This window comes from Rhineura floridana, chromosome 19 (assembly GCF_030035675.1).
Source record: "Rhineura floridana isolate rRhiFlo1 chromosome 19, rRhiFlo1.hap2, whole genome shotgun sequence".
Classification (NCBI taxonomy): domain Eukaryota; kingdom Metazoa; phylum Chordata; class Lepidosauria; order Squamata; family Rhineuridae; genus Rhineura; species Rhineura floridana.
The window spans coordinates 223224-250275 of record NC_084498.1 but is presented as its reverse complement, the minus strand read 5'-3'; the positions used below and the strand labels follow the sequence as shown (position 1 = coordinate 250275).

The 27052-nt window shown below is 52.3% G+C and overlaps 1 protein-coding gene across 1 annotated transcript; it reads right to left on the bottom strand.

The window, feature by feature from the left end:
* Positions 1–1547: 1547 nt before the first annotated feature.
* On the bottom strand, positions 1548–3189 carry XBP1 (X-box binding protein 1). Its single transcript, XM_061603057.1, has 5 exons — positions 2870–3189; positions 2668–2764; positions 2421–2579; positions 2140–2336; positions 1548–1829 (listed from the first exon to the last, which is right to left on the bottom strand). Exons 1-5 carry the CDS (start codon positions 3172–3174, stop codon positions 1640–1642), a joined length of 948 nt encoding a protein of 315 aa, XP_061459041.1. The 5' UTR covers positions 3175–3189; the 3' UTR covers positions 1548–1639.
* Between the last annotated feature and the right edge of the window lie 23863 nt (positions 3190–27052).

Sequence of the window (27052 nt, the reverse complement as noted above, 5' to 3'; positions counted from 1 at the left end):
TTTCCTACAAGGTTCTCAGCAACCAGGAACACCTCAGCTTCAGGTTCTGGTCCTGCAAGGAATGTACACCAGGCAGGATGAGGAAGAGAACGGAGAAAGCTTCAAGAAAAAGGCCCGTTTGCTCTTTATGAATAACAGGGTGACAATTTTGGGGCTCCCACAGTTGTTGCTTTCATTTCAGTAGGCACTATTTTTGTCAGCCGTTAGAGACAGAGAGAGGCCTGTTTTCCCACTTCCTTGTATTCTTACCCAAAGCAGTTTCACGGCATTTGACACTGGCTGGCACCTGCCTGCTACCACTTTCAACAGTCCAAAAACCCAACTGCAATTCCTTGTGGGCTGCAGCCACCAGGCATCCAGCAAGTGGATGCCCCCTTTCCATATTTGCACTATTTTCCTGCCTCTTTCCAAAACAGCAACATTCATCACAAGAGGCTGTCATGGGTCCCAGGCTATGGTCTGAAGGCACACAAGGCCACCACCTTGCTGAAGCTAACCGGGTCTGGGCCTGGTCAGCACCTGGCTGGGAAACTGCCTGGGAACTACATGCATGCTGCTTTGGGTCCCAGGGTGAAAGAAAGGCAGGATATAAATGTAACTAATAAATAAAATAAATATACGAAGACAACAGTTCCAACACGGGTCTGATAGGTTTCACACCTCAGAACAGTAATGCTGTTGAAAAAATTGGGAATTGTGTGTTCCTCACATAACAATACCAGGTTGCTCATCCGGTGGGACACAATTTACGTATTGCGTAAGGGAAAATATTCTTCCCTAAATCCTACACCTCCTTTTGCCAGCAATTGTGCAATATGGTCTACAGAAAGCACCTTTCACACTTTATCAAAGCAGGGTAAGAAAGCGAAGAAAGACAAGCATTACTTGCATTGCATTTTAATTGCAGGTAACTGTTAAATATGAAGCAGGGAGATTTTTGTTTTTTACAAAATATTTATATCCTAAGTTGACCCATTATTTACATAAACGAGAGGGAGAACCATCCCTCAAGAGAGGTGGGCTATCTCTTAATAAAGGTTTACCTAAGCAGGACATCTTATTTCAAAGAATGCAGGTGTCCACTTCTGACCCAGTCAATTTCTTAGAAGGCGGCCTCCTGGCCCCTGCATTAGGCAAATGTTGGGTAGATACAAAAGGGAACAATACTTCAGGTGCTGCTGAAACACTTTCAAGAGGAATGTTCCATTTAAAGTAACCCTGTTTTCCTTTTGGCTGCGTGGGCAGGTGGGCTCACGGGACAGAGTGCCCACAAGTCAGGCACTCATTTACACATTGATCAGCTGTGGGAAGAGTTCATTGGCAAAGGCCTCCTCCCAGCTGTACTCTGGGTCCAACGGAGAAGACAGGTCACTGAACGGGGAAGGGGAGCCTTCGTAACCTGAATCGCTGGAAGCATCCAGCAGAGAGGGGAAGAGCTCAGGCAGGTGTGAGACACCCAACTCAGGCAAGAGAACGTCAACAGGCTCTTTCTTCACAGATATGGGGTACTGAAGGGGACCACTTTCCGAGGGAGGGGAAGGAGCAGCTTCCTCTACTCGCACTAGTATATTGGCTTGGTTGTCCCCCTCTGCCACAATCTCCAGGAAGAACGGCTTGGTATACTCGTGGTCAAACCGGATCAGTTCATTAATGGTCTCCAGCTTGGGTGATGCGGGCCCCAGAGTGGAAAGGGGGGAGGCTGGTACGGAATCTGCTTCTCCTCCGCACCCTTCCTGGTGCAACTTCTCCAAGCAGGCTGGACCTGGGCCACCATAGTGCAGGAACATGTCTGGATCCAGGCTGTCCAGAATGCCCAAGAGGAGATCTGACTGCAGAAGGCACAAAGAGCCATGTTAACACAGAAAGGGCTCTCTTCCAAGCCTTTCCCATCAGATGCTAACTTTCCCTTTCCGTGCAGCCCCTCCCTGCCAAACCTTGTACCGCCTTCTTCAGGATTGACTAGTTGTTGCTGCAAGCAAACCCTCCCCCGCACCGCCCACAAAAGGCCAGCCTTCTTTCCAGGACGTCAGGCCCCTGAAGACGGGAGCTGGAGTCAAAGGGCCCATGGCCAGTGGCTCCTGCGTAGCTGTGCCAAGCGAAGACTTCCCAACAATGGCCCCTGGGCACAAAGGCACTCACCTCAGGATCTGAAGAGTCAAGGCTGTCTGAATCCAGGCGGAGGCTGCCGCCGCCACCACCGAGGCAGGCGACTGCTGGGCCTGTCCCTGCTGCAGAGGAACACGTAGTCTAAGTGCTGCGGACTCAGCGGACCCGGTCACTGCCCCGATGCGGCTGCTGCTGCTCCCGAACTCCTCCTCCGATTCCAGGATCTCCACCTGCGAGGGGAGTGGCTCCCATCAGCCCCGGAATCGAGTGGGGGCAGGGGCGCCCATTGGGGGAGGGAACTACTCTTTACTCGCCTTCAGCGCTGCTGCTGCAGTCGCCGCCGGTGTCCCTTCGCCGCCGCCGGCTCCTTCCAGGGCGGGGAGTCCGAGGCGCAGGCGAAGCTCCCGGTTCTCTAGGGCCAGGCTGTGCGTCCGCTCCCGCAGCGCCTGGTTCTCGGCCAGCACCTTCTGGTTCTGCAGGAGGACAAGAGAAAGAGGTGGCCCCGGCGGCGCTCAGCCCGCCCTCCCTTTGGCCCCCGCCCGGCCCCTCCGGCCTACCCACCTGGGCCTCCAGCTCCACGGCCTGCTGCTCCAGCTCGCCCATGCGCGCCTTCTTGCGGTCTCGGGCGCTCTGCGCCGCCACGCGGTTCTTCAGCTTCCTGCAGGGAAGGAGGGGGACCGGGAGGTCAGCCAGCGGGACCGGGAAGAAGCGGAGCGAAAAGCAGAGCGAAAAGCGAATCGGGCGCCCTCCCCGCCCAGCTCACCGGCGCAGGGCCTTCTCCTCGGTGCTGAGGTGGGCCAGGCGCTGCCGCTTGCGGGGCGGCGGCGCGGAGGACGGCGGGGCGGCGGGTCCCGGCAGGGGCGCCGCGGAGGGGGAAGAGGTGGCAGCGGCGGCGCTGCCGGCCGGCAGGAGCAGGAGCCGCGGGTTAGGCGCGGGGCCCGGCAAAGGCGCCATGGCGGTGGCGTCCAAGGCAGCTCTGCTCTGCTTGTCCTGTCCCCCTCCGTCGTCCTTCACCTTCGGCGGTTTCTCAGGTCTCGCCCCGCCGCGGCTTCGCCCCATATCTAACATCGTGTCTCGCCCCCATTGGTCGCCGCACGGTGAAGTTGCGGCAGGACCGCTCTCTGATTGGGCGGCTCACAGGGTAGGCAGGACTTAATGGTTGCGTCAGCTGGCGGAGAGGGACGTTCTGCGCATGATTCCCTCTCTCCTCGCGCTCCCCCCGGCGCCACGTTGGCGGGCCCTCCCCCTCCCCGCGCAGGCGCAGATTCCGCTCCGAAGGCGAGGTCGTTTATTTCATGTTGTTTCATCCCACGCAACTTAGACGCTGCTGGGTGGCAAGGCCCCTCCCCCTCCAAGCGGCTGCCGACGCGCCCGGAGGACTCCCCGGGCTGTGCTGCGGGCGGGTCTCGCTGCCCGTCGTCGGGCGAGGCCCACCGACAAACAGCCTCAGCCCATCCCCTGGCCACTCGGCGCGAAAGGGCGGCTGGCTGGCCCACTCGCCCTCTACTTACTTGGGGACCTGCCCGCACTCTGCAGCCAACCTGGCCCTGAGCAGTGCGCAGCCCCTCGGCGGCAGCCCCTCTCCACGGGAGCTTGGCGATGCTGGAGGCGCGGGGCGGGGAGGGCTGCGCGCGTATTGCGGGCGCCCTGCGTGGGGCGGGTGAATGCTGCGGCGGCGAGGAGAGCTGGGCGCCGTCGGGGCCCCCGCTGGAACAGGTGGGAGGTGCCCGTGGCGACCTCGGGCAGCAGAGGAGTTGGGGGGCTGTTCCCGTGCCCTGGGCCGAGGTGGGCTCTACCCCAGATGCCATCCAGCGGCTGCCAGTTGGGAAGGTCGCCGGGGCCGCTTCCTTCCCAGCCACCTGAGGCCTGGCTGCCATCTCCTCCTTCTGACCGCTGGCCGTGCTGGGAGGAGCTCGCGGGGCTTGACTCCCCAGCAACATGTAGAGAGCCTCAGGTTCCCCATTCCCTACTTGTAACCACCGGCCCCTGCCCTTGCCTTTTCCCTCCCCAGCCCTTTTTCCTTGTGTGCCGGTCTTAGAGCCCTTAGCGTTATGCAGCCACGATTGTCTCTTGTATGTATACTATAGCCAGCATGGATTTTCCGCATTTCCCCATGTTAAATTGAAAATATCCTCCATGCCATTCTGCTGCTTCCCATCAACTCATTTCAAAACAAAATCTTATAAACCTTATAGTCTTGAACTCAGAAACACTTGCTTAACAACCCTCTAGGTTTTCATGGTGATACACAAAACAGTCAGAGAGAATCCAGAGCTCAAAGTCTAGAACGAGTAAAAATATCCAGACCCCATTGGACTTTTTTGTGTTAATGGTCTCATACTTTGTTGAAATTCATTAAAAATCAGCCATGTTCATAGAGTATCTGTAATCCTATTACTGACCTTGCTCCATCCTCTGACCATCTTCTGCAGTTTAAAATACTAAAAATACATGGCTGATTTTGATTAAGCAATTTAATATTGAAGTCTGTTAGAGCTCAGGCATGCTCAATAAGATATCAGTGGTCTAAAAACTGGACTAATAGCTGTTTGGATTGGCTAATCAGGGCCACACCCATGCCAGACATTTTTTCCACTTTAAATAGTTCTGGCTTACCCCAAAGAATCCTGGGAAGTGTAGTTTGTGAAAGATGCTGAGAGGAGACTCCTATTCCAGTGGCCAGAGTGGTTTAACAGTCAGCCCCTCTTCCCACAAAATTCTGCGGATTGTAGCTCTCTGAGGGGAATAGTACTGTGAAAGACCAACCCAAATTGTGTTTGCATTTTTACACATTTGTAGGGCAGTACAATATCTCAGGGGAGGTCAGGTCTCCTGTTCCCCTGGTGCATTCACCATAACTACCCAATTTCCCTGCTTTTAAAAGTTTGATAGAAATATCTGTTGGCTGTAGGTCCATTCTTAAACCACAAGGGTTTTTTCCTGTTAGTGAATAATACATAGTTCAGCCCCTGCCTGAAATATAGCTCAGCTCAGAATTCTTCCTGGGCTGTGGCACAGAAACCAAGTGTCGGAAACAGCAGCCAAGGACTCTCATGAGAGCCTAGGCAAATCACAAACTCTCACCCATATGCCCCCAAGGGAAGGCTGTTTGTACAAGCCCTTGGAGCAGCAATGGCCAACTGGAAGCCACTGGGCCATCTCAGTGTATCTTCAACTCTTCCCTGGCACTGAGGCAAAATCTGCCTGGGCAAAGAGTTTCAGAATCCAGCTCTTCCCCTCACAGCAGATGTCCACAGAGAAGGTGGACAGGTGCCCTAGCCTGTCCTATACACAGGGGCCTCAAAAGCACGTAGGGCCAGAGCCAAATCTAGGTTTGTTCCCATCCTTGTCCCTGCTGGGAGGAAGCTGATCCTGCCACTCTGTGCTGGTTGTAAGAAAAAGGCAGCCAAGGGGGGCTGGCTGGCTGCAGAACGAGGTTGCAGAATTAACCCCAATGGGCCAGACTGAAACTGGGAGTGGGCACACATCCAAAAAGGACGCCATAGCCAGGTGTGTTGTGTGTCTCTCTGTCCTTGAATGTTTTGGACAGGGAGGATCCAGCGCCACCCTCCCAGGCTGAAGGGCTTTGCCACTGCTGCCCTGGCCAACCCAACATACACAACAGAAAAATGAAAATGCTTTTCTCATGGGGGGTCCAGTCTGCATCTTGTTAAAGTCAGTGGCAAACTCGCCAGTGCTATTGCTATATCTGAACTGCACCCACAATTAGATACTTCTGTGAAGGATGTAAGAAATCAGCGACGGGCTGTACCTATCAGGAACTCTTCCTTCTGAACGGCTGTTTATTCCCTGAAGGGTTGCTTCTGGTCTTATTTATTTATTTGATTTATATCCCGCCCTTCCTCCTGGCAGGAGCCCAGGGTGGCAAACAAAAGCACTAAAAACTTTAAAACATATTAAAAGAAAACATCTTTAAAAACATTTCTTAAAAAAAGCTTTCAAAACGTCATCTAAGATTAAAAACATATTTTAAAAAAGAAAGTTTAAGAACATAATAAGCAATTCTAACACAGATGCAGACTGGGATAGGTCTCAGCTTAAAAGGCTTGTTGAAAGAGGAAGGTCTTCAATAGGTGCCGAAAAGATAACAGAGATGGTGCCTGTCTAATATTTAAGGGGAGGGAATTCCAAAGGATAGGTGACGCCACACTAAAGGTCCATTTCCTATGTTGTGCAGAATGGATCTCCTGATAAGATGGCATCTGCAGGAGGCCCTCAACTGCAGAGCGCAGTGATTGACTGGGTATATAAGGGATAAGATGGTCTTTCAGGTATCCTGGTCCCAACCTGTATAGGACTTTGTACACCAAAACTAGAACCTTGAACTTGTGCAATTCTTTCTGCAGCGGGGTGACATGTTGACAACACCCTGCCCCAGTGAGCAGTCTCACTGCCGCGTTTTGCACCAGCTGCAACTTCTGGACCAACCTCAAGGGCAGCCCACATAGAGTGCATTACAGTAATCCAGCCTGGACGTTACCAGTGCATGGACAACAGTGGTCAGGCTATTCCGGTCCAGAACCGCCGCAGCTGTCTTACCAGCCGAAGCTGGTAAAAGGCACTCCTAGCCATTGAGGTCACCTGGGCCTTTAGGGATAAAGATGGATCCAGGAGCACCCCTGGACTACGGACCTGCTCTTTCAGAGGGAGTACGACCCCATCCAAAGCAGGCAACTGACCAATTATCTGAACTCGGGAACCACCAACCCACAGTGCTACCATCTTGCTAGGATTCAGACTCAGTTTATTGGCCCTCATCCAGCCCACAACCCAGTTCAGGCAGCGGTCCAGGGCTTGCACGGCTTCTCCTGATTCAGATGTTATGGAGAAATAGAGCTGGGTATCATCAGCATACTGCAGACACCTTGCCCCAAATCTCCTGATGACTGCTCCCAAGGGCTTCATATAGATGTTAAAGAGCATGGGGGACAAGATGGTAGGCTGCAGCACCCTGCAGCACAACTGCCAGGGGGCCGAAAGACAGTCACCCAATGCTATTCTCTGAGAACGACCTTGGATAGGATCCAAACCACTGTAAACTGCCTCCAATACCCATCTCACCAAGTCAGCCCAGAAGGATACCATGGTTAATGGTATCCAAAGCAGCTGAGAGATCAAGTAAGAATAATTGGGTCACACTCCCCCTGTCCTCCAGATAAAGGTCATCCATCAGGGTGGCCAAGGCTGATTCAGTCCCATAACCAGGCCTGAACCCAGACTGGGATGGGTCAAGATAATCTGTTTCATCCAAGAGTAGTTGCAGCTGCTGCGCCACAACCCTCTCAATCACCTTCCCTAAGAAGGGGATATTTGCGACCGGTCGGTAGTTGTGACAAACCAATGGGTCCAGGGTGGGCTTTTTCAGGAGCGGTCAGATCACCGCCTCTTTCAAGGCAGCTGGAACCACTCCCTCCCACAATGATGTGTTGACCACACCCTGGATCCACTCGGTCAGACCTCCTCGGCAAGCTTTAATAAGCCAAAAAGGGCAAGGGTCGAGAGGACACGTTGCTGGCTGCATCATCGCAAGCACCTTGTGTACATCATCAGGCCGCATCCACTGAAACCTTTCCCAAGAAGCTGCAGCAGACGTTGCACTGGACACCTCATTGGGGACTATAGTAGATGTGGATGGGGCATCAAGACTGCTACAGAGGTGAGCAACTTTACCCTCAAAGAGCCTTGCAAACAATTCACTGTGGGCCTCTGAAGGGTCTAAAACTCAATTTCTTGGAGCTGATGTCAACAGACCCCTGACAATATGGAAAAGCTCCACCAGATGGCTACTTGAGGATGCAACAGAGGCAGAGAAGTGGGCCTTCTTTGCTGCCCTCACTGCCACACAGTAGGCACAGTTATGTTGTTTTACTCATGCCTGATTAGCCTCACAGTGCGTCTTTCGCCACTTGCGTTCTAGCCGTTATCTGCCCTGTTTCATTGCTCTTAGCTCACTGGTGTACCAAGGTGCAAACCAGGCTCCACAAAGCCAGACAGGGCACTTGGGGGCAACCATATCAAGAGCCCAAAGCGCCTTGCTGTCCCACCGCGTGACAAGGGCTTTCAGTACTTGGAACATCTCCAGATATATCAACATTGCTACATTCACCCTTCTTAATGAGGACTGTTACTGGTACCAGATCCATGCTTAATGTGTTGATTTGGGGGGAACTGCCTTTCCCCCTTTTCTTTCTGGGCACAGGATTGCACTAGATACTCCTTTTGCCCTTCTGTATCTATGAGGTGCCATGGGAGGAGAGCAAAGGGGATGAGATGACACTCAGCCTGGCGCTGCTCCAAAGGCAGCAGGTTGAACCAGCTCTCCCAGGGAAAACAGGCTGTCTTGTGGGTCTTGGCAGTCCTGGCATTCCAGTAAGCAGCTGCTCATTTGCATATCCTGGTACGGAGCAGGAATCCCTTCCTGTAAATTACAGAAGGGTGAAATCCCTGTGAAGGCTGGGTGACCCTCGCCTCCCTCCTGCAGAGTGGAGAAGCAACAAAAGGCCACCTGCTTGCCACTTGAGCTATATTCCTCTGCATGTTGGAAGTACCACAGTTCCTTCTCGCTCCGTACCTGCTAGAGGTCAAAAGCAAAAGCCAAGCAAGGCAGGCATTCTCTTCAGGCAAGCATCCTCAGCAACGCATCGGAAGGAGGGCAGAGACTCTGTGGCTGCTGCTCTGGCCCAGGTGTCTTTCCAGCCCCATGTGAGAGCTTTGTAATGATTCCTGTGCAAATGGGGCAATTGGGGAGACTTGATGTTTGCACCCCAGCATGATAAACCGAGACCTAGCGGGGCTTGTGGTGTGCGTGCAGATGATATGTCTTGAGGCAATGGAGAAACTGGCTTGAGTGGGCCACTCTTTTCCAGCCGCTCCCACCACAGCGGCTGCCTGCTGACACCACTCTTCCTGAACAGGCTGTTGCTAAGTCCAACCATGCAGTTCTTCTCAACCCTGGATTGTAACTCTGGAGCCTTGGAAGTGAAAGAAGGCCTCGAAGAAGCCATGTCTAGCCCTTTTATCTTTCCCGTGGGTTCCCCACTTCCTGCCTTTCCTGTCCACACTTTTTGCCCTTCCTATTTCGCGTGGGAGTGTTCAATGGAAAGCCAGCAGGCAGAAAAGTGTGACGTGCTCTGTAAATAAACGAGGACAATGCTACTGACTGACCTGAAGGCTGTTTCTCTGAACTCCCTCCTGAATTCCACAGTGGTGTGGAGTCGGTTGCAGGTTCAGAAGGGAAGATGCTTTGCATATACCCAGGGGAATTCTGTTATTACTGCCCATGTTCCACCTGTGCAGGAGTGATACAAGCAGTTTCTGGGGGTGAGCTGGTGTTCTGGTTGCAGTCCAGCAACAAGTGCTTGTCTTCTATGGGTGCTGAAAGTCCAGTTCTCAGCTTGATTCAGGCAGGAAGAGCCTGGCCCTGAATCTTTGTAGCTGGGTCACAAATTCCAGGGGTTATACAGCAGAGGCCCTTTGTGAGTTGCTCTCCCACTCTGAAGTGGAGGCTGCTCTGTTGCACCAAACATCCCTTTTGCATCCCAGTGAGTAGAAACCCACAGGCCAGGAGCCATGAGGACAGGGAGGGCACAGTACAGGCACCTGCCCCAATCAGACATGAATGTGAAAACCTCTGCTTCTGCACAGAGTCATTCATAGCCTGCAGGTTGCAAGACAGGGTTTGGGACACCTGTTTTCAAAGTAAGCTCCAGGCTGGTCACTGAAAGAGCTTATCAGTGGATGCAAGCTGGGGAAACTGCTCTCCACGTGCTTCTTCAGTTTCTGCTCCTGTCAATCAAGCACGATCCATCAAGGCCTTGGATGCATCCAGTAATGTCTGCCTGGTCCATCTGCCATGGGCCTGTTTGTGCCAAGGACCAGACAGGCCAGAACTCTGTGCAAAGTTATGAAATCACATGTTCCCTGTGCAGGTTTTAAGAAGACGCAATCTTGGGAAAGTGTTACAACTAGCTGAACTGTTCAGCACTCATTGGTAAATGACATCTAACTGCAATATAGGAATCTGCAAAAATTCTCCCTATCAGCTGATCTTAGCATGCAGATCTACCAATTTCTTCCACAAAAAGGATTGCCTCTCTGTCTTCAAATCTGGGTTACCCCATAAAGTTAATTTAGTATGAGCATGTGGATCAAACAGTAACTGCTGAGACAATATAAGCCATGTCTCTCTGGTTGCTAAAATAGAAGGTGGTACAAGTCTAAATCCCAGAACTGCCCATCCAAAAAAGCATAGTAAATAAGCCATCTCCAAGATTTTCCATGCTGGGGTATTCATAGAAAAAGAGAGTGCTTAGAGATATGCCTTCTGGTAAAGCCTTGCATCTTGTATCTTGTCAAGTCACTTTGAGACTTTTTCTTATGTGTAAAATGACTGATACATATAATAAACAATAAATAGAGAAAACAATATTGAAGTATCAACTCTACAACATGAGCAGTATATATGTGTGTGTGTTTAGCCTTCTCTCTTGCCCATTAAACCCAGAAGCAGGCGGTGGCAGCAGCAAAGCAAGTCTGAAGAGGCAGGTGGGAGCTTCAGCCTAACTGCCTATCCTGCCCTACAGACCCCCAGGAGTGCCATAGTCTCCCAAGGGCTGGCTAGTGCCCCCTGTGGCACCCATTCAACAGGGACCAACAGCAGCACTAGTGACGCTGCGTAGAAGGTTGCGCCAATTGCATTCCCAGCAGCAGCAGCAGCAGCAGCAGCAGCAAAGCAATACTCAGTTATGCTTTTCCTGGCAATGGGAAAGCCTTTGCTGAGAAGTCATATCCCACAGGGCAGGGAGGGAACAGTCCCTGTCAGTTATCCTAGAAGGTTCTTCTTCATATTGGACCTGGTCTCCCTGAGCTGGTTGAGAACAACCATTCTTGGGATCTGTCTGCCCAGGTAGAGTCCTGTGCCAGCAGCAGCAGCTGCAACATCAACCAGGTTGGGAAATCCTCAGTCCTTGAGTCATAATAGGCGTTGCTTAGCTCAGTGTTCTTCAACCTTGGGTCCCCGGATGCTGATGGACTACAACTCCCATCACCCTGATCATTGACCATGCTCTTGGAGATGGTAGTCCAACAAAATCTGGGGACCCACATTGAAGAACAATGGCTTAGCTGATGAGATCGAAAAGTAGTCATTGCCCAGTACTCTGGTTCTAGCCAAGGACAGGCAGGCTAAAACCTGAAAATGTGCAAAGTGGGCATGAAGGTGGTGGTGCAGTTTCCCTTGTGCTCACCTCAATGTCTGGTAGCTGGAGGTAAATGACATCTGAACAAGGATTCCTCCAGAATTCTGTGCTGGTGACCAAAAGCTCCAAAAGGCAAACTCTTCCAAACCGGGCAAAGCTAGCATGATGGACATTGTGAGGGTCCTTATACTTGGTGGTGCTAGTCAAGTAAGACATACTTGTCTCTGCAGCACTTTCTGCTTTTAAGAAAAGGGTGAATCTGGAAGACTTTCAAAGCAATCCGAACTATAGTAAGCCGGTGTAATGCAGGTGTGCACCAGATTCGGCTGAGGCCAGAGTCTCAAGCAGACTTGGGTCAATTCAGGGAGCTCTTGGCATCTACAGCACCCCACAGAATTGCCCCCCCTCTGTTGGTTGCGAGAAGATGCAACATCTCCTTCCCCTCCCAGCCATATTAGCATTACCCTTGCCCTCAGACTAATTCAGGAATGGATCTAGGGGCACAGCAGGTGGTCCCAGGTCAGCCCAGGGTGGGATGGCATGATTGAGGTGAGGGAATGGATCATGGGAGGCTATGCACAACCCTAAACAGAATTTATGCTGGCGTAACATTCGCCTATTTCAAATCCTTCCAGGAGCCAGTGGAAGGGGTAATACCAGCTGAACCAGACCCAGCTGAGTGGAGGAAAAATAAGCAGATAAACAAAGACAGTCATCTCAGCCAGCATCTGTTTTGGAAGTGTGTTCAGGTGTTGTCACACATGGAATTCTTCCCAAGAAAGATCATTTGATTTTGCAGTTTGAAAGAGCTCAGAGATAACCACATGAGAAGAGAGTCACAAATGTGAGCAAAGGAATATGAACACACAGGGGATTTGGGGCACCCGGCACCCTCAGCAATACTGCCAGCATCAAGCAATCACTACCTGCTGCCCACCAGGCATGCTCATTGCACGCATGGCCAACCACACAGCCACACACACAAACAGCAACAAGTTGCCAGGTCTGGATGGCATATATTGTACTTTAAGTTCTCAAAGAACCCAAATGTGAAATTGCAGGTCTTATTTTTTTTAAAAGCAATTTGTCCCTAAGATCCGCCTCCATGCCTGAGGACTGGAAAGTGGCCAATGCAACACCATTTTTAAAAAAGGGGTCCAGGGGGCAGGGGATGTTGGAAATCACAGGCCAGTAAGCTTAATGTCTGTCCCGGGAAAAGTGGAAGTATTGTAAACGTTAAAATAACCAACCATCTTGAGCAGCAAAATGTCTTTTGGTCCTGTCTCACTGGCAGAGCAATCCTGAGTCACAGAAGCCAGCAGAATTTATGCCAGCTTAAGTTAAGCCATCGTAACGTACACCAGAGCCAAACTCCTGGGAGAGGTTACTGCCAACTGAGCCAGGCCCAGCCCAGTGGAGTGAAAAGGAGCCAGCAAAACACAGCCAGCTCAGTCGGCATTATCATGGGAACTGCAATCACCCTTTGACACACAGCAGAGTTCCCAAGAAATGGAAGAAATGCAGACTAGAAGAAATGGAACAGAAATCCAGGAGGATGACCTTGGGAGCCCCAACGAGAGCCCCACTGGGATTAAAAGAAATGGGTGAAGTAATAAACAGATCATGGTGGCTGGAGTCTACTACCGACCACCCAATCAAGGAGAAGACGAGGATGAAATTTTTGCAAAGCAAATTGCCAGTGTTTTGAGGAGGCATGATGTGGTAGTAATGGGGGACTTCAATTACCCTGATATCTGTTGGGAGACAAATTCTGCCAAAGACGGCCCCTTTAAGAAATTCCTGATTTGTGTTGGAGAAAACTTTCTGCTACAGAAAGTGGAGGAAGCAACCAGAGGATCAGCTATCCTGGACTTGATTCTAACCAAGAGATGACTTAGTGGATGAAGTGGCAGTTATGGGAACTCTGGGGGAAAGTGAACATGTTATACTGGAATTATTGCTTTTAAAGGAAGCCAAAGCTGAGAGTAGCCATACGTGTACCCTGGACTTCAGGAAATCTGATTTTAATAAACTCAGAACAATGGTAAGTAAAGTCCCATGGCAAGAAACCCTAATGAGAAAAGGAGTCCAGCATGGGTGGGAGTTTCTAAAAAAGTAAATTCTAAAGGCACAATTGTAAACAATTCCAACAAGGAAAAAAGGTGGAAAACAGCAGAAGACGCCAATGTGACTTCATAGAAAGCTTAGAGATGACCTGAAAACAAACACACAAAAACACATACAGGAAGTGGAAGGAAGGCCAGGCCACAAAGGAAGAGTACGGGCAGGTAGTACAGAATTGCAGGAATGGCATCAGGAAGGCTAAAGCTGAGAAAGAGCCAAGGTTAGCAAGGGATACTAAAAGCAACAAAAAAACTTTCTTCAGGTACATTCATAGTAAAAGGCAGAGAAAAGAAATGGTGGTACAGCCACTCAGTGAGGTTGGGAAAATGATAACAGATGACAAAGAAAAGTCAATTCTTACTTGAAGAGAGTTACTTTATGCAGCAGAGTTCATTGGAAATATAAAAAGAATATGAAAGAGAGTAGTGTTTATCTTAAACAAAATAAACTCATTTTATTAAGAAAGTACATGTGGATAGGAAAACCTGATCATCTACACTAGCTGAATTCAAAAGGTAGGGAGAGAATTGTGGGAAGGAGGAGGAGGAACTGGAAGTGATAATAGCCCTGACATCGGTCTAACCAATCAGATGCTTGCTTAAATTTAACAAGGAGAGAATTCAAGCAGGGGCCCTTTCTACTGACTAATTATATCTATTGCCTCTAATGGTCAATAGATTCAGAGCACGCAGCAAGACAATGCATTGATTGAAATGAAACTTTCAACACTACTTTATTTATTTATTAGATTTATTTATTAAATTTATTAGTCGCCCATCTGGCTGGTTGTCCAGCCACTCTGGGCGACGTACAGAATAAAAACATTTATCTGAAGGAGCGCCTCCAGAGTCACCAATTATGCCGCCTGACAAGATCAGCCTCACAAGACCTTCTCTCGGTCCCACCGGTTAAAATAGCTAGGCTGGTGCGGACCAGAGAGAGGGCTTTCTCGATTGTGGCCCCCACCCTCTGGAACTCCCTTCCTCTTGATCTTCGACATACTCCCTCCCTGACAGGTTTTCGCCGAGCCTTAAAAACCTGGCTATTCAGGCAGGCCTATGGGATTGGGGAGGGTTAGTTTTATGATGTTTTAATTGGAAACTGATTTTAAATTGACTATGACTGTGTTTTATTTTGTATATTGTATTTGATGTATTGTTTTTTATTGTAAGTCGCCTAGAGTGTCCATTAACCTGGATAGATAGGCGACCAATAAATAAAATTATTATTATTATTATTATTAAATACATTAAAACATTAAAATCTCAACAATATAATAAACCTAACCCACCCCAAAAGCCTGTCTGAAGAGCCAGGTCTTCAAGGCCCAGCGGAAGCTCATTATAGCGGGGGCATGACGGAGATCGTTTGACTCAGACTTCCCCAAAAGAGGGCCTATCACCCTCCTGGGAAACGTGAAGTTGGGGCAGGACTGCAGATTGAATGAGATAGACAAATGGTCAAGGAATATTTCCAGGATAAAATCTTTTGCATCCGCCAGGACTTAGACTCCAATGTTATAGCAGTTGAATCGAATGAGGTATCCAGAGCTCGGCCTTGTCCTGATTTCTTGGATGAGTTTCAGTTGGTACAGCTTGAGGACGTTGACAAGGTGCTTGGACTGGTGCGTGCAACCACTTCTAGGTTGGATCCTTGCCCCTCTTGGCTAATAAAAGCTAGCAGGACTGGAACAGCCAGCTGGGCCAGGGAAGTGATTAATTTTTTTATTATTTATTTATTTATTAAATTTATATACCGCCCGACTAGCAATAGCTCTCTGGGCGGTGAACATAAAATAGCATAAAAAATACAATAAATAACAAGATAATACTAAATAATACAATCAACAATCCAATACAATAACATTTTTAAAATAAATCAATTTAACTTAAAATGCTTCAGAGAATAGGAAGGTTTTGACCTGGCACCGAAAAGAAAGCAGAGTCGGCGCCAGGCGTACTTCCTCGGGGAGACTGTTCCATAGTTCGGGGGCCACCACTGAGAAGGCCCTAGATCTCGTCACCACCCTCCGGGCCTCCCTGTGAGTTGGAACCCGGAGGAGGGCCTTCGTAGCAGAACGTAGTGTACGGGCCGGTTCATATAGGAAGAGGCGTTCCGCAAGGTATCGTGGTCCCGCACCATATAAGGCTTTATAGGTCAACACCAACACTTTGAATCTGGCCCGGAAACATATTGGCAACCAGTGCAAGCGGGCCAGAACAGGTGTTATATGCTCGGACCGCTTGGTCCTTGTCAGCAATCTGGCCGCCGCATTTTGCACCAGCTGTAGCCTCCGAACTGTCTTCAAAGGTAGCCCTACGTAAAGCGCATTGCAGTAATCCAAACGTGAGTTTACCAGAGCATGTACCACTGATCTAAGGTCCTCTTTACTCAAATAGGGACGTAGCTGGGCTACCAACCGAAGTTGGTAGAATGCATTCCTAACCACCGAGGCTACTTGAGCCTCAAGTGAGAGGGAAGAGTCTAAAGAGACTCCCAGACTACGAACCCGGTCCTTTAGAGGGAGTGTAACCCCGTCCAGGACAGGATATGTATCCACCATCCGATCAGAGAAACCGTCCACCAACAGCATCTCAGTCTTGTCTGGACTGAGCTTCAGTTTGTTAACTCTCATCCAGTCCATTGTCGCGGCCAGGCAACAGTTCAGCACATCGACAGCCTCACTTGAAGAAGATGAAAAGGAGAAGTAGAGCTGCGTGTCATCAGCATACTGATGACAACGCACTCCAAAACTCCTGATGACCTCTCCCAAGGGCTTCATGTAGATATTGAAAAGCAAGGGGGACAAAACTGACCCCTGCGGGACCCCATATTGGAGAACCCGTGGTGTCGAGCAATGTTCCCCAAGCACTACCTTCTGGAGACGACCCGCCAAGTAGGAGCGGAACCACTGCCAAGCAGTACCTCCAACTCCCAACTCCGCGAGCCTTTCCAGAAGGATACCATGGTCGATGGTATCAAAAGCCGCTGAGAGATCAAGGAGAATCAACAGAGTTACACTCCCTCTGTCTCTCTCCCGACATAGGTCATCGTACAGGGCGACCAAGGCTGTCTCGGTGCCAAAACCGGGCCTAAAACCCGATTGAAATGGATCTAGATAATCGGTTTCATCCAATAGCGCCTGGAGCTGGCCAGCAACCACTCGTTCCAAGACCTTGCCCAGGAATGGAACATTCGCCACTGGCCTGTAGCTGTTAAAATTGTCTGGGTCCAAGGAAGGCTTTTTCAGGAGTGGTCTCACCACTGCCTCTTTCAGACAGCCCGGGACCACTCCCTCTCGTAAAGGAGCATTTATCACTTCCTTGGCCCAGCTAGCTGTTCCATTCCTGCTAGTTTTTATCAGCCAGGAGGGGCAAGGATCCAGTACCGAAGTGGTTGCACGTACCTGTCCAAGCACCTTGTCCACGTCCTCGAGTTGAACCAACTGAAGCTCATCCAACAAAACAAGACAAGACCATGCTCCGGACATCTCACTAGGATCAAGTGCTATAACTTGAGAGTCTAGGTCCCGGCGGATACATGAGATCTTATTCTGGAAGTGATCGGCAAACTGATTACAGCGGGCCTCCGATGATTCCACCGTGTCCGGAGGGTTAGAATTCAGAAGCCTCTGGACAACTCGAAATAGCTCTGCTGGGTGGCAGAGAGATGATTTAATAGTGGCAGCAAAATGATGTTTTTTAGCTGCCTTGACCGCTCCTACATAGAGCTTAGTCGAAGCACTAACCAGCGCATAATTGTATCCGTCGGGAGTTCGTCTCCATTTCCGCTCAAGCCGCCTCCTATCTTGCTTCATTGCTCTCAGCTCCGGAGTATACCATGCCTCATTGCGAGAGGGAGTGGTCCCTGGCTGCCTGAAAGAGGCGGTAGTAAGACCACTTCTGAAGAAACCGTCCCTGGACCCAGAAAATCTTAATAATTACAGGCCGGTAGCAAATGTTCCATTCCTGGGCAAGGTCCTGGAACGAGTGGTTGCCAGCCAGCTCCAGACACTCTTGGATGAGACCGATTATCTGGATCCATTTCAGTCGGGCTTCAGGCCTGGTTTTGGTACAGAGACAGCCTTGGTCGCCCTGTATGATGACCTTTGTCGGGAGAAAGACAGGGGGAGTGTGACTCTGTTGATCGTCCTTGATCTCTCAGCAGCTTTCGATACCATCGACCACGGTATCCTTCTCGGGAGACTCGCTGATTTGGGAGTGGGCGGCACTGCTTGGCAGTGGTTCCGCTCCTACTTGGCGGGCCGTCTCCAGAAGGTAGTGCTTGGGGAACATTGCTCGACACCCTGGGCTCTCCAGTATGGAGTTCCACAGGGGTCAGTTCTGTCCCCCATGCTTTTTAATATCTACATGAAGCCCCTGGGTGCGGTCATCAGAAGTTTTGGGGTGCGTTGCCATCAGTATGCTGATGACACACAGCTCTACTTCTCTTTTTCATCTTTTTCAGGTGAGGCTGTCAATGTGCTGAACCAGTGCCTGGCTGCGACAATGGACTGGATGAGAGCTAACAAACTAAGGCTCAATCCAGACAAGACTGAGATGCTGTTAGTGGGGGGGTCTCCTGACCGGATGGTGGATGTTCGACCCGTTCTGGATGGGGTTGCACTCCCCCTGAAGGAGCAGGTTCGTAGCTTGGGAGTTCTTTTAGAACCATCCCTGTCACTCGAGGCACAGGTAGCCTCGGTGGCACGGAGTGTTTTTTACCAACTTCGGCTGGTGGCCCAGCTACGTCCCTATCTGGACAGAGAGAACTCGCTTCAGTTGTTTATGCTCTGGTAACCTCTAAATTAGATTACTGCAATGCGCTCTATGTGGGGCTGCCTTTGAAGACGGTTCGGAAACTGCAGCTCGTGCAAAATGCAGCGGCCAGATTGATAACAGGGACCCAGCGGTCCAAACATATAACACCGATTCTGGCCCGCTTGCATTGGCTGCCTATATGTTTCCGGGCCCGATTCAAAGTGCTGGTGTTAACCTATAAAGCCTTATACGGCTCCGGACCACAATACCTGATGGAACGCCTTCCCCGATATGAACCTACCCGTACACTACGCTCAACATCGAAGACCCTCCTCCGGGTGCCTACTCATAGGGAAGCTCGGAGGGTAGTAACAAGAAAAAGGGCCTTTTCAGTGGTGGCCCCCGAATTATGGAACAATCTTCTTGAGGAGGTACGCCTGGCGCCAACATTACTATCTTTTCGGTGCCAGGTTAAAACTTTCCTCTTCTCCCAGGCATTTTAGTATTTTAGTATGTGTTAAAATTGTTTTTAATTTTTCTAAGAATTTACAAATTTTAAAATTGTTTTAAATTGTTTAAATATGTGGTTTTTGTATTGATGTTTGATTGCTGTGAACTGCCCAGAGAGCTTCGGCTATGGGGCAGTATATAAATTTAATAAATAATAATAAATAATAATTACCAGGGCTGGTGCCAAAGGGTGGCCAGGTTGGGCCTTGGCCGAGGGCCGCAGGGGCCCCTCAGTAAGGTGGGGGATGATTAGCGCTCCCCTTCCACTATTGCAGGGAGGGAGTTTGCAAGCCACCCACCCAATTGCTGGCTCCACCTACCTGTCTTTCCTGTCTTTTGTGGCAGCGTGTACTGCGCTCGCAGGGCTACCATTAACCAAGATCGTGGTCAAGGTTTCCCTAAGGTGCTGGTGCCCCACTGCCATCTTGGTTGATGCTTGTAGCGGATGGGGGGAGTGGGGTCGAAGGGGACCAGCAGCACGTTGCGGACTATCTCCCTCAATCCCACTGGTGGCATCCCAGTCCCGGGGAGTTACAGGGGGAGACTCCAGCTGGGTCAAGGGCAGCACAGGGAGCTGCAGGAAGGGGGGGGAAAGAGGCAGCCACTATGAGGGTGGCAGGGGCAGTCAGGCTGGAACAGGGGAGGGAGCCTGCCAGCTGAGCATGGTCAAGCTTCCTAGCCTCCCCTTGGCATTGTTTCCGGGGGTGGGAGGTGCAGTCCTGCTTCTGCTGTCTCCTTCTCCTCCTGGAAGGCCACCTGACAGCATCATGGATCTGCTCTTGGCCTAGTGACCCCTTGCGACCTCTCCTACTGGTGTCCTCTTGGGTTCCTGAAGGGGAGTTGTGGGGGCTTTGGTGCCCTGTCCCCTGCAAAGCAAGCCCGTAGCGCACAGTGGTGGTGAGGAGAGGGCTGCTGTGTGGGTGTCGTGGGGGCCTGGGTGTCGTGGGGGCCTCTGTGTCGTGTTCCTTCCTGTGCAGAGGGAGCCGCTCCTGGGCGTGCAGGAGTTGGCCAAAGGCTGGTCTGTTGTCTAGAGGTGGGCTGAACTGTTTGTTGCTGCCACCAGCCCTGCTTGTGAGAGGTGGGGGTGGTGGGATAACCCCGCCTTCCCAGACTGGCTGTCTGCTTGTGCCCCACGGCTGCCTCTCCTTGTGGGGGCTTCTTTCTTTCTGTTCCTGGGTCTCCTGAGTCCGGGGCCTGGTGCTGCTGTGGCAATCCTGTTGTGAAGAGAAGCTTTGGAGGAGAACAGTTAGTATGAAGACATGGTTCGTTCCCTATTTCTGAGGTGAGGACTTCGAGCAGTGCTCAAAGCTCCCAGTATTTGTGGTGAGGAGAGTGCCTTCTATCGGGTGCCCTGGAGCTCCTCCTCCTGGGCAAGCACAAAGGGGCAAGGGGTCCACTGAAGCTGGAGCACGCCCGGTTTATATCCTGGTGGGGCTGTCATTGAGCTGGAAGTTATGCCAATTCCACAGTAGCTTTCAGGTCTCTGTGGGCATGGCCAGCTGATGAGGGTGGGCCCAGTTTCTAGGGATTGGGCCCTCTCCATTGACTTCTTTTGTGAAATGTCGACTTACACCATCTTTTTTGCTGGCAGTTGTTAGGTCACGTGACCAAGCTGACTGGCATTTGGATTAGGTATAACTATCCCTTGTCCCACTGTGACTGCCATGCCTCCGTAATGCCCCCTTGGGGGGGGGACTTACACTGGCGTACGCTCTGCCAGCTCATCCAGGCTGCAGGAGTTACACCTCTGTATCTCTAGCTGTACTGAGGTGACGGAGAGCCCATGATCCCCAAATCCAAACTCTCTCATCTCAGTGGATCTTGGGTTTGGATTGCACCGTTTGTCAGGCAGATCATATTCTGGTCCTTCCTTTGCTGAAACTGTCATTTGTTGGAAGTAAAAGGGTGCCTGAATCCACTTTTGGGATGAATTCAAGCAATCTGTGGATTTTTATTCTTAGTTTTTAAAATGCTTCTTGATGGAAGTAAGAAAAAATTGTTGAGTGCATGTAGGCTGGAATAACTTGCCTTCACAAACACTGCAGGGAGCTCTAAGCAGAACTTCAAGGGCAAAGGGAGCTATTCTTAGGCAGTCTGGCAGAAAAAGATGGCATCACAGCGCAAGGAAGCCCTCCAGTGGTGAACTGGAAGAGGACGTTGGAAGCAAGACGTTCCCCAGGCCTGCCGAGAGGAATTACTCAGAATGCCAAAGGCTGGAGCTGCTTGCCGTAACTCCAGACCTTGGTGATCATTCATCCTGGCAATGCGGATTATGAAGACATAAGAGAGCTTCGGTATGGGCGGTATAAAAATTGAATTAAATAAATAAATAAAATAAGGAGCAGAAGACAAAGCAAATCAGTTGGTGAGCAAGGGAGAGGAGCAAGCGTCCAAGAGGAGACAGGTGTAGGAAGTGCTGGTGGAGGGAGAAAGATGTGAAGCATCAATGGACAAGGGAAACTGCTTCCCCACAGTGAATCTTGCAGGGTTAGTCCTTGAAACATGCATGGCTTCCAGACTGTTCACTTCAGGGAAGGCTGCAGCTCAGTGGTAGAGCATCCCCTTTGCATGCAGAAGGGCCCGGGTTCAATCCCCAGTGGCGTCTCTGGTTACCTGGGAGAGACTCCCTGCCTGAAAAGCCCTGGAGAGCCACTGTCCGTCAGTGTAGACAGAACTGAGCCAGATGGGCCAATGATCTGCCCTGTCCTCCTAAGGCACATGCATCCCTGCTTCGTAGCCTGCAGCATATCCAGCCTTTCCTGTGGCCTGATTTTCTTTCTGTTTGCTCCTGTAACAGCTCTTGGGCGTTTGTTTTTGGGGCAGCCATTTCAGCAGCCACTCACCTGACAACTGGCAAGTTGGGAAGCTCCCAACAGTGGAAGGGGGCTGTTGCCCCAATCCTCCTCCGGTGGGGGGACTGCCCTGAGGCATCTGGTTTAAGATCTCTGGAAAGAATATGAAGCTGGCTGGCTCAGATGGGGGGGGCACATCAGCTCCAGCCTCCTGCTTCCCAGAGTGGCCAACCACATAGCATGGGAAGCCCACAAGGGACAAGACGTGAGCATAGCAGCCCCCACCTGCTGCTCTGCTGCAGTATTCAGAGACGTGTTGCCCTTGATCCTGGAGGAAGTATATGTTGGAAGCGGGGCAAGCAACTCCTGTTCTTTTGTTTGTGTTCCAGAAGGGAGATAGAGTTCGGGTCCTCCAGATGGATAGGCTTGACTACCTTTACCTGTGATGCTCTAACTTCCTTCCTTCTGTCAGGGAAGCTTATCTGCCCCTCCTCCTTCTGCCCTTTCCTCTCTTCTCTTCTTGGACTGTCCAAGAGAGAAGAGCCACCTTTGTCTCTGCTCTCTCCCTCCTGAGCCATGAGGGCAACTCCCAAGCCTGGGCCTTGCGCCTCCAACTTAGTTAGAAGTAGGAATGCCTTTCTATTTACTATGTATTTCTGTAAATAAAGTAGCTTTTCTTATTCTACTTAAGTCCAGCCCCCCCCTGCTCCACTCACCCCCATGCACAGCGCTGCTTGCTGCAGGTTGGATTCCTGACCGGGGTTTTGAGCTAGGGAGACTGGTGCAGGCGCAGGGCACTCAGGAGAAGGCGCTTTGCCCTGGGGAGACACCCTTGCTAGCACTGGGCGCTCTGAGCACCTTCTCCACAAGGACCACGCCTCCCGGGACGGAGGGGGCCAGAACGCGCCGCACTCGAACCCCCTCGCTCCAGTTGGCCTCCCCAACAGACATCCAGCTGTAGCCACTATCAGCAGCACACAAGCCGGGAGGGAGGCGGCAAGCAAGGCCAGTCATGGAGGGTTACAGATGACCTCAGCCACCCCCCTGCATAAGCCGCCCCCGCTCTCCCAACAGTGCAGCAGTGACTGTGCTACCCCCGGCTCCATTAGCGAAGGGGAGAGGGAGCCCCCCTGCGATGCTGACCTAGTCAACCCTTGCACAGGGGAGGCAGCCCCACCGCAGAAGCCAGGCAACCAAAGGGCCTGCGGGTGGGGTGGGCGCCAGTCCTCCGCTGACACGGCCCTCGCGCTGCGCTAGTGCCTTGCAGGCACGCCGATCCCGCGGCGGCGGCGGCGGCTTGCAGCGGCAGGGGGAGGCGGGTGCGCTGGGCGGGAGTCACGCCTGAAGGCAAGCAGGTGCCGCCGTTGGGGAGCTTCTCCCTCGGCCCCTCCCCGCGCGTCCTCTTCGCCTCCCAGGTCCGCCTCTGACACCCCCCCAAGCAGCCGCACGCACCGGTTGGCACATTCCCAGGAAGCTCCCCTGCGGGAGGGTCCGCGTCTGCCCTGCTGGGAAGGGCTGGGGACTGGCAAGACATACCCCCCCTGCCCCTCCCTCTGCTGCTGCCCCCTCCACCGGCTCGCGCCCATCCAGAGCTGTGACCACAGGTAGCGCCTGCCTCAGTGCAGCGGCAGTCCCGCAGCCACCAACAACCTTCTCTTCCCACCTCCCCGGGTGAGCTGCTGGCTGGCTGTCGCGTGTAATAAAGATCACCGGTGTGACTGCTGACAACTGCGCTGTTCTTACCTGGGGATCTGGCAGGGGAGGGCCGCAGGGAAGCCTGGCTCATGCGCCTCGAGGACTGAGGCTGCAATCCAATAGAGCCTCCCCTGGGAGTTGGTCTGATTGAACCCAATAGAGCTTACTTCTGAGTAGACATGATTAGATTGCAGCCCCAGCTGCAATATATATATATATATATATATTCAGTACACATAAAATTTTAAAAGCCCCCCCAAAAAATTCTGAAAGTTTTTGATGCCCCTGCGGATTGTGAGGCCCTAAACTGTAGCTTGTTTAGCTTATGCCTAAATCCAATCCGGCACTGGCTGGCTGCATTGCAGAGGGGCCCTTTGGGAGGAAAGGGATGCAGGCGGGAGGCCAGGTACTCGCCCATCCCCACACATGCTCCTCACTAACAAGTCAGAGGGACCCTCCTGAGACACAAGTGGGCAGCAGAGGCAGGTGGATGAAGGTGCCCCTGAGCCCCCCCCCCCCGCAGCAAGGAAGCCTGCGGCGGCAGCAAAGCACATCCCTCAGGCGCACACCTTCCTCCTCTGTCTGTGGGAGGTGGATGAACTTATTTATTTATTTATTTATTAATTATATTTCTATACCGCCCAATAGCCGCAGCTCTCTGGGCGGTGCACAACATAAAAACATCCAATATACAAGTAAAAACATTTATCAACAACTTAAAAACAGTATACCAAAAGTAGTAGAACATAATTAAACATATAAACAACTACAACACAAGCCTAAAAAACTTCTGTGCGTGGTGACCATGCCTTTCAGGAAGGCTGACAGGAATCTCCTGGTGGAGGACTGGGAGAGGGGTGGAAGTCTTCCAGTGGGACGGAGGCTAGACAGCAGGATCTCTGCGCGCTTGGGGGTGGGTTAGGACTACTGGGCCCATTGCCTGGCTGGCAGCCACACGGACTCAGCGCTGCTGTGGCTGATACTGTGGAGGGCTGTCCGGCCGCAGCATCTCCTCGGGGCAGCGCAGGCGGCGTGAGCCCCACTGGCATGCCAAGGGACATCCCTTCTCTATCAGCTAGTGGTGGCTGATGTGCCCAGTGTGCTCTGCTCCCAGGGAGGGGGTCCAGCAGAGAGCAGGGCGCAACTGACTTCTCTCCGCGGCGGCCAAGACCAGCGCTTTGGACACGGCAGCGAGCACGCCAGAGCCCTGCCGCAAGCCCTGGGATGACACCTTTCCCGACATCATGCACTGCAGTGCCACAGAGCTCGTGCGAGGTGCCCATCCAGGAGGCCATGGCTCAGACTCTCGCTCCACAGGAGGAGATCTTCAGCCCAGTCAGGCCAGCTGAAGCCCTCTGTGGCATTGGGAAGGATTCCCTGGCAGGTATGCATGGACAATGGTGGGCGTGCAAGGTGGCGGGCCACAGCACCCGTTGGTAGAAGCCTCCATCCTGCAGCTCCCGCTCTTCAGCCTGACAGAGAAATGCGCTGAAGGCAACCTGCTGCAGCAGCGGTTGGCACGCGGAAAAGGGATCCTGGCTGCAGAAAACGTGCCCAGTGATGCCAGTCTGTCACTGAGGAGCGGCCACACCAGGCTCCCCATCCCCAACAGCCCTCAGGGGAAGATGTGCCCCATGCCGGCCCAGTGGAACCCCCACAGCCCCTCCCACTGGGAGCGTCCACTCCAGAAATAGATGCCACGCCCAAGGTGGGCGTGGCCCAACCGCCTGTTGAGCATCTGCCTGCTCCCTTTCCCATTGGATCGCCCTGCAGTTGGACTTCCGCCCAGGCAGTGGGTGCATGCGGCTGACGTCACCGGGGCCTTCGCTGATGCAGAGGCTATCATGCTGTTCTAGCGAGGGTATCCGCCTATGTGCCTGAGACCTCTGGGGTGATGACTGCTTCCCCCCCCCCAGGCTCCCCGATGCTCCCTGGAGGTGCCATGGTGATGCAGCAAGTGCCGCAGGAACCGCCGCTCCCGACTGCCACATTGCTCCCGGGCCGGCCCCCAGACCAGCAGAGGCCCCCCCAGCCGATGACGACACCCCTGGCGCCACTGCCGAGGGCCACGTGCTGCCCTCCTGCTTCTCCGGCAGTGAGTCGCTCTGAGTGGGATGAGCCTACTCAGCTCAGGAGGATCTGCTGCTGCTTCCCCCGCAGCCGTCCCAGCCGTGTCACTCCTTACCCGTGGCCACTGCCAAGTGGCCCTCCGCCCCCTCTGAGCAGCTACTGCTGCCTGCCCCTCCCCTCCCCTCCCCTCCTCCAGGTGGGCACTGCCCCTCCTGGGATCTCTGGCCACCCCCTGTCCCCAGCCCAGCCCTTCCTCCTGCCCCTGAGGAGTGTTGGAATGTATGAGGTTCAACTCCAACTTGGTGGGTTGAGGCTGCATGGGGTTAATAAGGGTAGCTAGAGAGCTAGACCTCTTGCTGGTTGAGGCTATACCTATCCCTTTGATCCTGCTGTCTCTTCCCTTCCTGCTAGGCTGATAAGGAACAGGATGTTTGATCCTAGTTCCTTCCCGCCTCTCTCAGTTCTTCTCTTTCTCTCAAGAGGGGAGCAGACATCTTCTCTTTGTCTCTCCTCTCAACCGAGATGAGGGCGAGTACTGGGACCAGTGCTCATTTCTCCAGCATAGCTAGTTAAGCTAGATATAAAACTCTTTCCTATCAAGCATGTACTTCCAGAATAAAGTAGTTGTTTCTTATTTTAAAGCTTAAAGTCTCTGTCTGACTAATTTGCAGGGAAGGTAGAATCTTAGCAAAGATTCAAACACTAAGCTCGCTCAATACTCTCCATTCCGCAGCGCATACGCAGCTTTGCTACGCATCTCAATAGAGAGCAATTCCGTCAAGGAGGTGGCGGTCTTGCCCCTTTCGACAGCTGTGGCAGCAGCAGTGAGGGCAGGGATGTCATGGGGACAGCAGCAATGCTCAGTCCAGCCCAGCCCAACCCCAGTGACAGGCATGGGGCATCTCCCCACAAACCCTTGCCCAAGAGATGAGGGATGTGGTGGGGGGGGGAGGAAGAGGCTGAGGGAGAGGCGGTGCTCACTGAGTGGGATGTTGGTATCCAGATGGGGAAGGGGTGCCCAAGGAGGAGGCTGGCCTGGAGGAGGGGGAGCGGCCGTGGTCTCTCGCCCAGGGCCCTCACTTTGTGCAGCTGCTTCCACGCACTGTGGTGGCACTAAGGACTCATGTAGAGGCTGGCCTTATAGGCCCCTTCCAACTCCATGATTCTATTCTGTGATTCTGGGTTGCGCAGCTGTAGCAGGATGCTGCCACCACCTTGGCAGTTGTGGCGCATGGCATTGGGGAGGTGGCAACGCAGCTGCAATCAGTCATGGCACCCATGCGGGATGTGCAACATAGCAGTGGTGGCGGCAGTGACCCCACCTCCTCTGTGCCTTGCTGGGGGCTATGCGGGGCGATAGGGATGGCCCTGTCCATGGCTGCAGGATGTGGGTGCATGGAGGGCGGCTGTGGGTGCGTGGGGAGCAGGCCGGACACAGTGCCCTGCTGCCGCCAAGAAGGAGGGTGAGGGTGATTACATGGGGTGCCTGTCCATGGGACCACCTCAGCCTGAAATGCACCAGTGAGAATGTGCCATGGTGCCTGTGTGGTGGGCATGGTGAGGTTTTCCCTCTGTGCTGCGTTCTGTGCAGAGGCTGTGTCTGTGCTTGTTGGCTTTCAATAAACGCTCTTTCTTCATCTGCCTGTGTGGTGCGTGCTGTTTGGGGTGTGCAGGGGCTGTGTGTGCAGCGAGGGTGCTGTAAGTGCGTTGTGGGTCTGTGAGCATTGGTGTCTTTCACGTGCATTGTTTACCCAATTGCACTGTGACACACTACTAC

Excerpts from the sequence above, each read along its gene's own strand:
- XBP1 (XM_061603057.1), bottom strand. The coding sequence starts at position 3,174 with ATGTTAGATATGGGGCGAAGCCGCGGCGGGGCGAGACCTGAGAAACCG. Across the intron at positions 2,765-2,869 it reads GAGGAGAAGGCCCTGCGCCG|GAAGCTGAAGAACCGCGTGG; the intron begins GTGAGCTGGGCG and ends CCTTCCCTGCAG. Across the intron at positions 2,337-2,420 it reads CTGCAGCAGCAGCGCTGAAG|GTGGAGATCCTGGAATCGGA; the intron begins GCGAGTAAAGAG and ends CTCCCCTCGCAG.